The sequence below is a fragment of the Periplaneta americana genome, chromosome 15, assembly GCF_040183065.1.
Source record: "Periplaneta americana isolate PAMFEO1 chromosome 15, P.americana_PAMFEO1_priV1, whole genome shotgun sequence".
Lineage (NCBI taxonomy): Eukaryota > Metazoa > Arthropoda > Insecta > Blattodea > Blattidae > Periplaneta > Periplaneta americana.
In genome coordinates, this window is record NC_091131.1 from 175,262,682 (window position 1) to 175,277,472 (window position 14,791).

The 14,791-nt window shown below is 36.9% G+C and overlaps 1 protein-coding gene across 11 annotated transcripts in view; it reads right to left on the bottom strand.

Annotated features, from left to right (window-relative positions):
* The window catches only part of LOC138715547 (conserved oligomeric Golgi complex subunit 4-like), a 104,458-nt gene that overhangs the window by 68,896 nt on the left and 20,771 nt on the right, over nt 1-14,791 (bottom strand). For 8 of the 11 annotated variants that reach the window (XR_011336418.1, XR_011336419.1, XR_011336417.1 and 5 more), the window contains one exon: nt 9,525-9,674. Coding sequence is in view for 6 of the 11 variants with exons in the window: in XM_069848603.1 (XP_069704704.1) it covers nt 9,525-9,543 (19 nt within the window). In the remaining 5 variants the exon portion in view is untranslated. Of the gene's footprint in view, nt 1-2,845; nt 3,052-9,524; nt 9,675-14,791 lie in introns of all 11 variants that reach the window. The other 3 variants (XM_069848608.1, XM_069848607.1, XM_069848606.1) reach the window with 1 other exon arrangement.

A 14,791-nucleotide genomic window follows, 5' to 3' on the forward strand; every position in this document is an offset into this window, starting at 1 on the left:
GCAACATGTTTTATAGCAGAAGCTCAACTGTTATGATTTAGGCTTACATGTTGCAGATTCTCATGATCGTGTTATGTGTATGTGGGATGAGAGCATTGGCTCTCGTGAAGTTGCATTGTGCTTATTGAAATTAATAAATGAAGGAGGGTATTTGAACAAGAGGAAATTAGCCATTTAGTCTGATAATTGCGCAGATCAAAACAAAAATCGCGTAATGACTTTCCTTATTATGTTTTTGGTACATCATGACAGAAACATGGACATTACAACGAAGTGAATAGAAGCATTTGAAATGTGGATATGGAGAAGGATGGAGCGTGTGAAATGGACAGAGTAAGAAACGAAGCTGTGTTGGAAAGACTGCAAGAAGAAAGAATGATGCTGAAACTGATCAGAAAGAGGAAAAGGAATTGGCTGGGTCACTGGTTGAGAAGAAACTGCCTATTGAAGGATGCACTGGAAGGGATGGTGAATGGAAGAAGAGTTCAGGACAGAAGAAGATATCAGATGATAGACAACATTAAGATATATGGATCATATGTGGAGACAAAGAGGAAGGCAGAAAATAGGAAAGACTGGAGAATGCTGGGCTTGCAGTGAAAGACCTGCCCTTGACCTGTGATCGTGATTTTGGTCTTATTGAGTCTGCAAGGCATGCATTCCAAGAGATGTGCATCATGTTGTGGAAACTGCTCGACATCTTCAATGTCATGGAGACTGAATCTGACCTAAAATATGCTGCAGATTCTGTCATTACGACCTCAAAATGTGAGATCTCAAAATTAAATATGATTCATGTAACCAAATAGTTACCAAGAAAACTCACAGAAACCTAAAGTGGAAGGTGATGAACATTATGAGGAAAGGAAAACGTCCTACTAAGATAAGAGACACTTTCCTGCATGTACTCCCACAACCTATGTTACCAGCTGCTAAAATAGCAGATCTGAAAAACATGATATCGTTTCCACCAGACTATGCAAAAATGCTTTATTATAAAGAACTTTGCAGAAACTGAGTATTGGAACAGTAATCCTGGAACTATAAGAAGACTTTTTTTTTAGTCTACATGACCTTACATTATCACCCCTTTGTGATGTACATGTTGCAATACCTATCTACAAAACATGGCATTTGGAACACTATGAATGTCCACACCTGTGAAGTAACGGTTAGCACATCTGGCCACGAAACCAGGTGGCCCGGGTTCGATTCCCGGTCGGGACAAGTTACCTGGTTGAGGTTTTTTCCCGGGGTTTTCCCTCAACCCAACATGAGCAAATGCTGGGTAACTTTCGGTGCTGGACCCCGGACTCATTTCACCGGCATTATTACCTTCATCTCATTCACACGCTAAATAACCTAAGCTGTTGATAAAGCATCGTAAAATAACCTACTAAAAAATAAAATAAACACTATGAATATCAGAATATTCTATAAGTTTCATTTTTTTATATTTTATACTACATTCCAATTATCAAGGAAGTGTATTTAAGTCTTATACTAACATGTATCCTGTACAAACATGTGTCTATTTTGAACACAAAACATTAAGTTCAGAAATTGAGAAGTTTTTATTGTCTCCTGTGAAATTTTCTGAATGGCACTTAGAACTTTGCCATTTCCACTCTTCAAATAATAAAGAAGGCTTTTTTGCATACCTCGATTTTTGTACTTCCAACCTGATGTAATACTTGAAAGATTTCACTCTGTTAGGTTTCTTCTCATTGCTCGTCCCGTGTCGTTTTATATCACTGGCACATATACCTTGTAAGAACCAGTCTTGCTGATCCTTGCTAGCAATATTAGGCATTCAATTGTCATATTGACCAATTTTTTAATCCCTCAGACCTATTTGCCATGCGCATATACGCAGCTCTCTAGGTGAGTTCTGAAGTGATTTTATATTTGAGTACACGTGTACATATCCTGCATGGCTGCACAAAACCGGCCATAGTTCGTAATCAATTTCAGATATGAATATGTGGTTTTTTCAATTGTATTGCAGAGAGTACGTTTTTTACTGTCATATGGATATGGTTATATTATGTTTAACCATTTCGAAAACTGAAATAAAGGAGTGAAGTAATGTAAATTCCATTCTACTAGAGCATTTAAATACCACTTTAGCGCTTAGTGCAGGGACTTTTTAAATACCATGTTGTCGGGTTAAAACACTCTTTCTGGCATTTGCAGTCTTCACTAGTCACTTTTTAGGGACATTCTTACCGCTGTCGTTAATATGTTCTCCACCATGAATTCTGGCCTTTTCAACATTTCTTCTACATTGCAAAGAATGTTTTGTTCTTTTCTGGCTATAAACACCAGTGAACACACATGCAGCTGGACGTGTATAGTACTGTACCCAGATAAAGAGCAGTAATGCCAACTGTTTCCTGTTTATTGCAAAAACAACTGGAATCCTGCACTTCAGATGAATAGTGATGCCTTTTGCTTCACAGTATTAACTGTCACTTCGGTTGTTTTTCTGCTCAGACTGATGTATCTATGTGTGAGGTAGTCATTACAATGCTCCACTTATTTTCAACCAAAATGTGACTTAGAGTGTTTTTACAATCAGGAATTCAAGTATTTATTTGATTGCACCACAGTTCACTGTTCCTGATCACTTAGCCATGTGCGGAACTTTCTCAATATGTTACAGTCAACTATTCCTGACTACTTATCTCTGTGGAAAGCTTTGATGTACTGTACTGCAATTAACGGCGCCTGATAACTGAACTTTGTATAGCATTCATTTGTATTGCAATCCACTGTTCTAGGTCACTTATCCGTGCACGTAATTTTCTCTTTGTGCTACAGTTTACTGCTTTCCATGCCTTACCTGTGCATAGAACTTCCTTGCTGCGTTACAGCCCAACAGCTTGGACTCCACTGCACTTCTCACTTTATCAATAATGGAATCTTCGTGTAGAAAGTGCACTTCATGTTTGGCTGGATGGACATTCCTAGGGTCCAACTCCAGACTCGTGTATATGAATGGCTGACGTTCTTGTGGGACGTACATCTGCTCAAAGGACTTCTTCAATGCTGCCAACATGTTATAAATATCAATTTGTTACAATTTGTGCATTCATTACTGATGCTGCAGCAATAGAGAAAATAAATAGGAATTCCATCTCAGCTAAAGGCAACAGACTTTTAGGTGGCAAAAATTTTGAATGTGACTATCATGTGATGAAGAAATAAAGCAGTTGACTCACGCAATATATTTACTTTATGTACCAAAAAAAGCTATTTACTGTATGTACAAAAAAAAAAGTTTTTCGTTCATAAATTAATCTCTTTTACTCTGTTCTCAACTTGAAAACAAAATGTCTTTACATACTGCATGATAACAATTCTGGAGAAAGAGACCACAAATTACAAATTCACTGTTTAGTACTCAGCACAAAAAATAAGCCACCAACCAGTTTCGCTTGGACTCGGTAAAATTTAAATCTGAAAATTCCTGAATGGAAAATTAATGCTGTAGCTATTTAGAATGCTGTACTTTACATAAATACTACAATTTAAGTGTAAATCCAAATTTAATTCACTTACAATGGGAGAGGAGGTCAGAATTAGGCACTTGGGTATTCACCGTGTCCTGGAACTTGACATTTCCATTTCAGAACTACATAAGGTTCCATCTTCAGAGCAGACAGGTAGTCAACTACTCATTATGTCTGACGAATCTGGATCACTGAGCCAAAGTCTAAAGACGAATGTGGGAGAGGAGATTGCTTTTAACTTCTTTAAACACTGCAGTCCTTTAGAAGTTTATTTCTGTTCTGTTTTGCAGCCCCATGAGACAGCTGCAGTCTCAATCAAGATGCAAACCACAGGGACAACTTTAGTGCAGCAAGGAACTTGCTTGGTGAGGAGTAGAGAGCTGCACAAACTATCAGCAACGTCGGCTTGGCTTGATGACATTTATCACAGCGCATGTAACGTAACGTGAACCTTGTTGCAGAGTAACTAATAACACAACATGGTTGAAAAAAAATCTACCCCCCTCTGTCTCTCTCTCGCCATGCAATATTGATTTAAACCAGAACGTGTAGTATTACAAACTGCAATGGAACATGTTTAATAAAGGTCCTTTTAAAAAAATTCTCTCTCTCTCTCTCTCTCTCTCTCTCTCCTGCTGTTCTGTGGTTTCTAGTTAGAAATTACATTAATTATCTGTCACAATAGAGGCTCCTTTAGTGCTAAACTGGCGTTAATTACATAAAATTAGAGCCTACATGTTGAAGTACAAAATCTATACCAAAGAACAGGAATGAAATCATACGACAGAATTCCAGAACAGCCACAAGGTTGACTTAGTCATCTATCAAATAGAGTACTGGGTCTTTCTTGGGGATAAAACGCGATCATAACTATATAAAACACAGAATATTTAATCCTCACGTTGGCTTCTACCCGCTCTGCACAATACGAACAGCTCAAGACCATGCTTTCGAATTGCCCAGTAATCGGCATTATGTGGTTCATAGCACCAAGTTCTTCTTGCATCTACTCATTTTCTTGGATTAGGGTACTTTTGCAAGCCCTGACACTTCCATATGCCAGCCATACAGGTCCCGCCTGGTGCCAGTAGCGTGGCAGCAGTGGTCCGAAATGGAAGCTCTTATTCCTTCTCCCACCGCCTGCGAGGTTTGGTCGGTGATAAAGTTCTTTAATGCACAAAGCATTGCGCCAATTGAAATTCATCGGCAGCTCTGTCAGGTCTATGGGCCGAACATCATGAGTAAGCAGATGGTGCGTCGCTGGTATAGGCAGTTTTCCGAAGGTCGTCAAAGTGTGCATGATGAAGAGCGCAGTGGGCGACCGTCCCTCATCAATAATGATCGTGTTGAGCTGGTGCTGCAGTGCATCATGGAGAACCGTCGCTTCACGATTACGGAGCGTGTGCCAGGTGGGTGCCGAAAAACCTGACACCCGAACACAAAATGCAACGTTTAGGAGCAGCACTGACATTTCTGCAACGGTATCATGATGACGGCGACGAGTTCCTCGACAGGATCGTCACGGGCGATGAGACTTGGATTTTGCACTTCACCCCGGAAACCAAGCAGCAGTCAATGCATTGGCGGCATAGTGGATCTCCGGTCAGGACGAAATTCAAACAGACGCTGTCGGTACGGAAAGTGATGTGCACAGTGTTCTGGGACAGGAAGGGCATTCTGCTCATTGACTTCCTTCCAAGAGGTGAAACAGTGAACGCTGACCGTTACTGTGAAACACTGCGAAAATTGCGACGTGCCATTCAAAACAAGAGGCGTGGAATGCTTACTGCAGGTGTTGTGCTCCTCCATGACAATGCTCGTCCACATACGGCTTGGCGCACAGCAGCTGTTTTGACGGAATTTGACTGGGAGTTGTTTGATCATCCACCCTACAGTCCTGATCTTGCTCCCAGCGATTTTCACGTTTTCTTGCACCTCAAGAAATTCCTGTCCTCCGGTGAGCATTTTGGCAACGACGAAGAGCTGAAGATGTCTGTCACACGCTGGTTCTATTCACAGGCGGCAGAGTTCTACGACAGAGGGATATAAAAGTTGATCCCAGAATACGACAAGTGTCTCAATTCTGATGGTGGCTATGTTGAAAAATAGCTGAAACATTGCTGTACCTGTTGCCAATAAATGTTTTCCTGAAAGTGTGTGTCTTTTTTTTTTAAAAATAGGGAAACTTACTTTCTGGATGCGCCTCGTATTTCAAATACATTATTTGGTTCTAGTTATATTTATACAGTTAAATTCAGCTATAATGGCTGGGGGATCACCATTCTGCCGTCACACCCATACTGGTTGGACGACTATTCACCTTAACTGTGGCATGTGGGCATGAGGCCAGCAGTCCAGCTGATTGACCATAAGCCTTGGCCCTCCATGGGTTGTTGCATCACAGATTTATTTTATTTATAGTTATATTTATAATAAAAATAATGCAACCAGAGGAGATGTATTAGTTGGCATAGACTAATTTTCTGAGTTTGTATTTAGAGGAAGCTGGACATATGAGACTTGAATTAACTTATAATAATTAACAGGAAAACTCTGTTGACAGCTGTACTACTTGATGAGCTGCAAACCTATAGGGGGGTGGGAGTGTACACTAGACATTTGAATGGCCTGAACTCAATTAGGTATCCAAAATGTACAGTATAATTATATTACCGCCAACACTGTCTCTCTACTCAGAGTGTTCTTGTAAAATTATCTCAAAGAGCAATCGTGAACACTGATAACAGAAATCGAACATATAAAACAAAACAGAGATTCAAAACAAGTGAACTCCTATAAAAATTTTAGAATATTTCACTTCCGGTTGTTTCAATGCACACAAACAATAAAATTAACATTATCACAACACAAGAGATATATTCAACAATTAAAATCAAGCATATTTCAAGTCATTATGTTTCATGGAAGTATAGAGACATAATTTATTATTGCTATGCTGTTTGAATGATTTTAATACACCCAACATTTGTATCATGTCACAGAATGTGAGTACAGTCTATGTGAGGGGTATAAAAAAACTGTGAATTAGGAAGGTTCAGTTATGTAAATCAAGAGTATAGGCTATATTCAGGGAGGTCGTGCATAGTGAGTGTTAATACGAGACAGTTTGTGCTAAATACGACTAAGAAACCAAAACAAGAACACCAAGGCAATGCCATACTAACTGTGCACAGCCAAAGGGCTGTACGAAAGGAAGAGCTTACAAGTGGTAATGGATTTAACACTCTGCAGGCGAAGAGCATATTGATCAACTATGTCAGACATAAGTGCCCAGCAGTCCCCACCATCTGAGGAGAAGATACAAAAGCAAGACGTCTGCCCTGTATGTAAACTAAACATTGATGTTATCAGAAACAGCAGCAGAATGCAACAGATTAGCCTGCGTAATGAGCCAAACAGAGTAGGCGACCCTCTGGTCTTACTTATTTGCTCTGACCTGTATGTAGTTCCAAAATGTGAAGTTTCAGGATACGGTGGAATATATCCGAAAGCTTAATTTTGAGGCACAAAATTGTTTCGAAGCAGGTGTGTAGGGAAGTGAGTGATGTACAAATGTACACAGTACAGCCTTACAGTAGAGTGTTTAATAAGTGAGTACCAGAAACATTTATGCAGAAAGTGACCTCATCAAGATGACTCACCAATGGAGTAAGTAACAGAAAGCTGATTTAATGTGAGTGTTGTTAAACAGAATCCCTGTATTGTGGGTCTCTATCACCACTGCATGGCGTGTCCTCAGGTTGCGGATAGAGGAGATGGCCTCCAGATATGGTTTGGTCCTTCAGGTTGGGGGTTGGCTAACAAACCATCACCATAAAAAACAGCTTGTTACGAAACCCCAAAATAAGCTTGGACTCTCACTTTGAGAGAGGAACAGAGGTTAAGGGTGCTTGAGAATAAGGTGCTTAGGGAAATATTTAGAGCAAAGAGGGATGAAGTTACAGAAGAATGGAGAAAGTTACACAACGCACAACTGCACGCATTTTATTCTTCACCTGACATAATTAGGAACATTAAATCCAGACGTTTGAGATGGGTAGGGCATGTAGCACGTATGGGCGAATCCAGAAATGCATATAGAGTGTTAGTTGGGAGGCCGGAGAGAAAAAGACCTTTGGGGAGGCCGAGACATTGATGAGAGGATAATATTAAAATGAATTTGAGGGAGGTGGGATATGATTGTGGAGACTGAATTATTCTTGCTCAGGATAGGGACCGATAGTGGGCTTATGTGAGGGCGGCAATGAACCTCCGGGTTCCTTAACCTTTAAGAGCCGAGCTACCATTATAGTGGTATAGCTAGTATTATGATCATGACATGATATTATATAAAATACATTAAAGGTGATATCTTTCAGTTGTATGAACACTAATAAGTACAATAAAATTATTAAAGATGTTAGTTATAGTCAGATATGCTTCTCCATCTTCAGTGACTAATTACCACAACTGCAAAACGAAAGCAATTATAATTAATCTCTTTTTTAGTTATATTTCAAAAATTAAAAAGTGACAAATGGAAAAATAGAAGATATCATAAGTTGTGATACTTTATAAAAGTCTTTTACTCATTAGAAAAGTTAAAAATATAAAGTATAATTGATTTCTAAATAAGCAATACTGTTATCTCTTCTATATATGCATATAATATTTGAAAATGATATAAGAAATTAAAATAATGTATGAGATTGAATAAAAATGTGATAATAGAACTGACATGTTAAAAAGTTAAAATCTTATAATATATGTACATTCTTCTGATAAAAAGTTTACACAGATCATATTTAAAAAATAAAAATAAAAGGAGAATGGACAAAATTGCGACTTGGATGAATGACTCACCAGTGTGGTTCAGGTGATCGAACCGTGTTGTTGCTTGGCTTGAGGGAAAGACAGACTAATACTATGTTAGTCTTTTACTATTCAAATCGGAAGTAATATAAAGGTCAAAGAGAATGTTTTTTTCATAAATTGCTTTTTCATTCAAATTATGAGAATTAATGAATTTGTCTTTATATTTCAATAGACTCCAGAATATTTAATAATTTTCCTTTCCTATTCATATGTAAAATTTCCATGTGTGAGTTAATGTCTGTAAAGTAATGTTGATTATTGGATATGTGTTCACTGAAAGCAGAATGAGAAATTTCATGGGAGATATTTCTATGTTCTTTATATCTTATAAATTATGTTATAAATTGTATATGATATATAAAATACGTTGATATTCTTTAATTTCATACAACATTAAGGACACTGTATTTGATTACAATAATTAAAAAATCCCCCCCCCCCAAAAGGAGCAAAATCATTTCAACTGCAGTCAACTGAAACTCCGTATGCGTACCATTACACTGATTGTTTTACATGGGTCCTCCCCATCCTTTACCACAGACTCAATTGACTGCAGTGACTAGGACGCGAACCTGTGATTTTAGGCATGATATGCTGGCCAGACATAGCTTGTGCACCTTAAACCGCTCAACTAACGAACCCAACACGAATTTGCCTGATTATGCAGGTATACGAACTCCTGCTTAAGAGTTAGAAATTTGCGTGCAATAGTGGTACAGGTCTTGCGGCTTCTAAATGTTAAAAGCCATTTGTAAGTAAGTTGTTAAACAGAATATGTTGTACTTATTGCAGTTTGTGGCATGTCATTTTGTTTTTCAATTATGTGACAAAATATTTCATTTTAACTTCATATCTGAATAATACGAAAACATGTTCACAACAACAACAAAAATGAGGACCAAGGCACTTCCGCCTTGTAGTGGTTTCACTGTACTAAAACTTCCAGACTGTCTAATTCCTTTCTCTTTTATATAAATCAGGTAACAATAATGCGGTAACTATGCACTTGTGAATAATATGATCTATCCTCTTCTATATCAAAAACTATGAGAAAAAAATTATACAAGTATGTCAAAATCATTCATGCCATTAACAAATAATAACATGTGACATTATCATGATTCATAAAGTTACCTGTACGCACACTGACCATCTGCTGTCTTGGTGGTTATGGCAATATGGCTAATGCTCTCCTCTGAAACTGTATGTTGCTATTGTACACAAATCTTCAAACTTCTGAAGTTTGCTTGCTTGATTTTTATTGCAGTGGCACAGGCATTCAAACTGGAATGACAAGTTCACATTATGCATAATATAAGCCTATCAGTGAATGCTGCTAATTATGAAAAATTATGTAATTCCAGAAAGTTTTATTCAGTATCAGTATGTATAGCTAATAATTATAATGCTTGTATAGGGATGGTCCAAATTGAAGAGCATTTTAGTTTAGACTTAAAATTAAGGATGCAAAGAAAAAAAAAAAGTTAAATTAAGGATGCAAGGAAAAAAAATGTTAATCTTGTGAACCAGTAATCATGAAGTTTAAAGATTCTAATTGAATCAAAATGCTACAAAAATTATGTATTCCAATTATGTCTTATAAGAATTGTGACTTGGTATCCAAATATCCAACATGTAACTGCACCTGAGGACATTTTTTTTTCCAATACAAAGAAATGACACTGCTCAAACACAAATACATAACAAATAGGTCTAATGCAGGTGAAAAGATAAAAAAGAGTAATGATTAATTGAAGAGTTTTTTCAAAAAACAACCATAGTCCTGGTTGAGGTTCTGGCTGATATGTACATCTATTGTCAGACAGTACATCTCACTTGATATGCGTCAGAGGAAGAACAATTGTTTGTATGCATCTGAAGTCTGACTAGTGTAATATGTAGCTAGTCAGTGATGTATGCAATGGAGGGGAAAGGAACTTGTCACCCTACCCCATTATCTCCTGGCTTACTTGCCTTCTTGGTATCACTTGTGAGGTTCAGACCTGTCTTCGGACAGTTGACTAAACAGCAAGAGTCCAAAAACATACATTTTCAGGAGAAACAAGAAACTATCTGGCAGGAGTGTGCTCACACTTGAAGGTCTTGTTAAAATTCATCATGCCACTTCTTAAGGTGTTATAAAAACTTGGGAAAACTGAAGTACATATTTTATAATGTAAATTGTCTCATAGAAATACATGAGTAAATATAGGTAACTGTGGACAATGGTTGTTTTAGGAAAAAATACTCTGTTGTGGCTGAAGTGTGCCTCCCCTTTAATCTTTTTATTTATTCCTGTTTCTTTACTTGCCTACATTTCTTCCATGGCATTACTTCTGCACCTAAAGATGACTTTCATACTCCATCGGCAAGTCTATCGTGCTTTCAAAAAGGAGTGTGTTATATGGCAGTAAAAATTTTTAAAATAATCAAGATGTATAAAAATTTTTAATAGCCTCCCTATCGATATAAAAATGAAACTCAAAACATAAGATTATTTAGGGCCAAATTAAAGACCTACCTAATTTCTCACGCCTTCTATTCTGTAGGTGAATTCATGACATTCAACAACGCTTCATGAAATTGATACTAAAACTTTGTGTTGTACTAGTACACTATATTGTAAACCTCTTCTGTATATATTTCCACTAGACTGTAACTATGAATTAAGACTTTATAGTAGTGTTAAGCTTTTTGACTTGTTCCATATTCTAGCTGTGAAGCAATGTACGAATACATGGAATGTTGATAAATACAATACAATACAGTACTCCATAACGACCATAACTAATACAACAATTCACGTGCCAAAGTATTTTTCTCTGAGGTGGTTTTTGCAGCGAATCTACTACAGTTTAAAATTGAATGCATATTTCAAGGTGATTCATTCATTCATAGTGTTCTGCCCAGGGGCAGGTCTTTCACTGCAAACCCAGCTTTTCTAGTATTTTCTATTTTCTGCCTTCCTCTTAGTCTCCGCATATGATCCATATATCTTAATGTCTATCATGTAATATCTTCTTCTGCCCAGAACTTTTCTCCCGTTCACAATTCCTTTCAGTGCATCCTTCAGAAGGCAGTTTCTTCTCAATCAGTGATCACAAGGGATGTTTGTAAATGCTACAATCGTCCTGACTGGAAAATGACTGTTTTCACAAAAAAAAAATTCTTTGAACTATGGTTGTTTTATGAAAACCAGTGAAAATTTCCACTCTTACAACATAGGCCTATGGTGTTTTTTTCCCAACAACTAGGCTAATTCTGTAGATGGTGCTACAATACACTCGCCATATGCTTAATATCTGAAATTTGTATTTTTTTGGACTATGATTTTTTTTTTCAAAAAACCCTTCAATTGTAATAGCTTTTGTAGCAGTAATGGTACTGATTTTGAATTCCTCTCCACTACTTTAATGAATTTTCTGCAGAAATGTGTTGTTGTTAATTTTAGCAGTGAAGCCATTGATTAACTCTCTTCCTCTCCAATATTTTCCACACAAAGTGGGTTTAGAGGAAAGGACTGAGCATCATTGAAAAATTGAAAATGATTCTGACCCATTTCTTCCTGAAGACTGCACAATGGACAAAGTGATGAAGAAATAACTCCAATTTTGTTCAAGTACTTTGAAAAAGTGGCGTGAAATCTTGAGGAGAGTCCATTGCGTAAAATCCCCTATAGCACACACAAAACTTACCTCTGCAAAGCATTTCAGATGCCTGATGGCTTTTTAATGAGTAATTTCCTGACCTCTTTGATTCTGTCATGAAACAACTAGTTCAAAAAGAAAAACATCCTGAATCAACATCTTAGCTTTCACCAAGGGTTCAGAATGAATTCATCCACCTAATGGCAATCAACGTTCGGCAGAGGTTACTAAGAAGCATACTTGAAGTCAAGTTAATGTTTTACTCGAGTCCTGATCAAGCACATCGAGAGCAATTGTCTGAGATACGCTAAATGGAAATTGATTTTGAGAAAAAAAAACAGTAGTCTATTTGTTGGAGAGTCTTTCCTTGGCTTCATTGAAATGAATCAGAAGGATGAGGAGAGCTTGGTTGAAGCAAGCTATAAGTGGATGAAATGGATATAATTATGAGATTATTGATCCCAATGCTACAATAATGCTGGACATAGAAGTGGTGTTTGTCAAAGAATTAAGGAGGTAACTCGGCAATGTTTGTAAATTGTAGCAATCACTGGTGGGTATACATGTAGCAAAACAGATCTATTGATGACGACATTTTTCAGAACAATCGAAATCTTCTTCGTCTACTTGCTGAAACACAGCACTGAGAAAAACTGTAATTTGTTATTCCTGTGGTTTGAAAGTTGGAGTCAAAAATTATGTTGTTGTTGTTTTCTAATGCCAGGCATTTGACAATAAAGTCATTTGACCTCTTGCACTCCAATATTTTTCAAAGATATTATCATGGCCAGCCACTGAAGCACAGATTTTGAGGTGTTCCGAATCCATTTCTTGGTTTGAGTTGCACAATGGGCCGTTAGGGGACTGATATATTCAAATTCTATGCAGATGTCTGGCCAAACAATCATGGCCTGTTGCCAATCTAAATGCAGCTACAGACGATTTGCGTGGTAAATCGGGAATTAACTGTGAATTTTGATGCAGAGAGTTCCATTTTTTCCCTTGTGATTGTGTTATCAAATTTTGTTTGTTAAAGTCTAAGTATGTAGATTTAATAAATCTTTTCACAGAGTAAAACGCAGATTTAGTAACAGGTCTGTAAGTAGCAGTGCTGCCCTTCTTTGCTAAAGCATCCGCATTCTCGTTTCCCAGGATTCCACAATGGGATGGTATCCATTGGAATACAATTCTTTTATTGAGTGATATTAATTGAGAAAGCATTTTAGTTATTTCTGCTGTTTGAGATGAAGGTGTGTGTTTAGAGACTAAATTATGTGTATGTGGCGTGCAACAGAAGAAGCTGTAAGGCCCATCAGCAAGTACATCGAAGAGATACTTCAGGTGATGAGAACAAGAAGTGATGCGTGACAGCTACCTATACTGTACACAAGCTTCTTGTAGGATGACCAGGTTTTTAGGCACAAAAAGCAGGACCATTCCTAAAAGTGGTTTTGTAAAGCACTGTCTTAGGCTTTTGCTATTTATCTTACACATCATGTGTCTGAACTTCATATCAAGCAGTAATCAGTTTTAATATTCATATACATATTCATTTACTGCAGCCAACTGATCACATACATGATATGGGACATGTCAAAAGTGACACATAATTACTATGCTACAACAGAATTAAAATACAACATACGAAATTTCAACATTAATTATAAATAATTTCAACATTAATTATACACAATTTCAACATTAACAAATAACAACCACAAGAACAGGTATAACACTTTACAAGACAAATCACATTTCATTTAGCAGTCTAGAGTCAATTTCGACCAATGTGTCCTTCATGAGAAGACATCCTTCTCGAAGTCAGGATCTGGAAAAGAGGAAGTAAAATTTTTGAAGTAAGGCATTCTTTCTATTCAGTTATGTCAATTTTCAATAAATTCGTTCATACTGTAAAAGCAGTTTTTGATTAAAATTTTGTAAAGAGCTTTCTTAAATTTTTGATGTGCAGATATTTCTTTAAGATAATTTTGTAGGTCATTATACATACGAAGACCAGCATGAATGAAACTCTTTATATAGAGTTGTGTTAAAACTTTCAGTAAAAATATCTTTATTTCTTGTATTGTGCTGGTGTGTGTCTGAATTTTTGAGAAAGCTATACAAATTACATTTGATAAAATTTAAAGTTTGATAAATATAAATACAGGGTAATGACAAGGTATGTATTTTTTTTAAGACTGGCCTGCAGCTGGTAGTTTGAGATACTTGAACTATGGCTCTAATAGCTCTCTTTTGTAGTTTAAATATTTGGATTGCAGTAGGTGAATTACCCCAAAAGATTATATCATACGTTAGGATAGAGTGAAAGCATGCGAAGTGCAATGTGCGAGCAGATTCAATAGATGATGCTCTTATTAGTAATCGCAAGGCAAAGCAAATTTTACTCAATTTCTTCCCTAGTTCCTGAAGGTGTACAGACCATTTTAAATGTTCATCTAGCTATATACCAAGAAATTTTGTACTGTAAGAATATTGAATTGTTTCATTTTGATGTTCTATGACTGGCCACTCAGAATGATTGTTTTGTGAATGATGAAAAGAAGTGGCTATGGTTTTCGACTTATTGATTACCAGTGTGTTTCTCTCAAACCATTCCACTAGTCTTTTCTGTAAGAAAACGCATGGTATTGACGTCCTGATAAAAAGATACTGGTATCGTCTGCAAAGAAAGTTGGTTCTCCATGGCTGATGTATGACTCTAAATCGTTTATATATATCAAAAATAGAATTGGT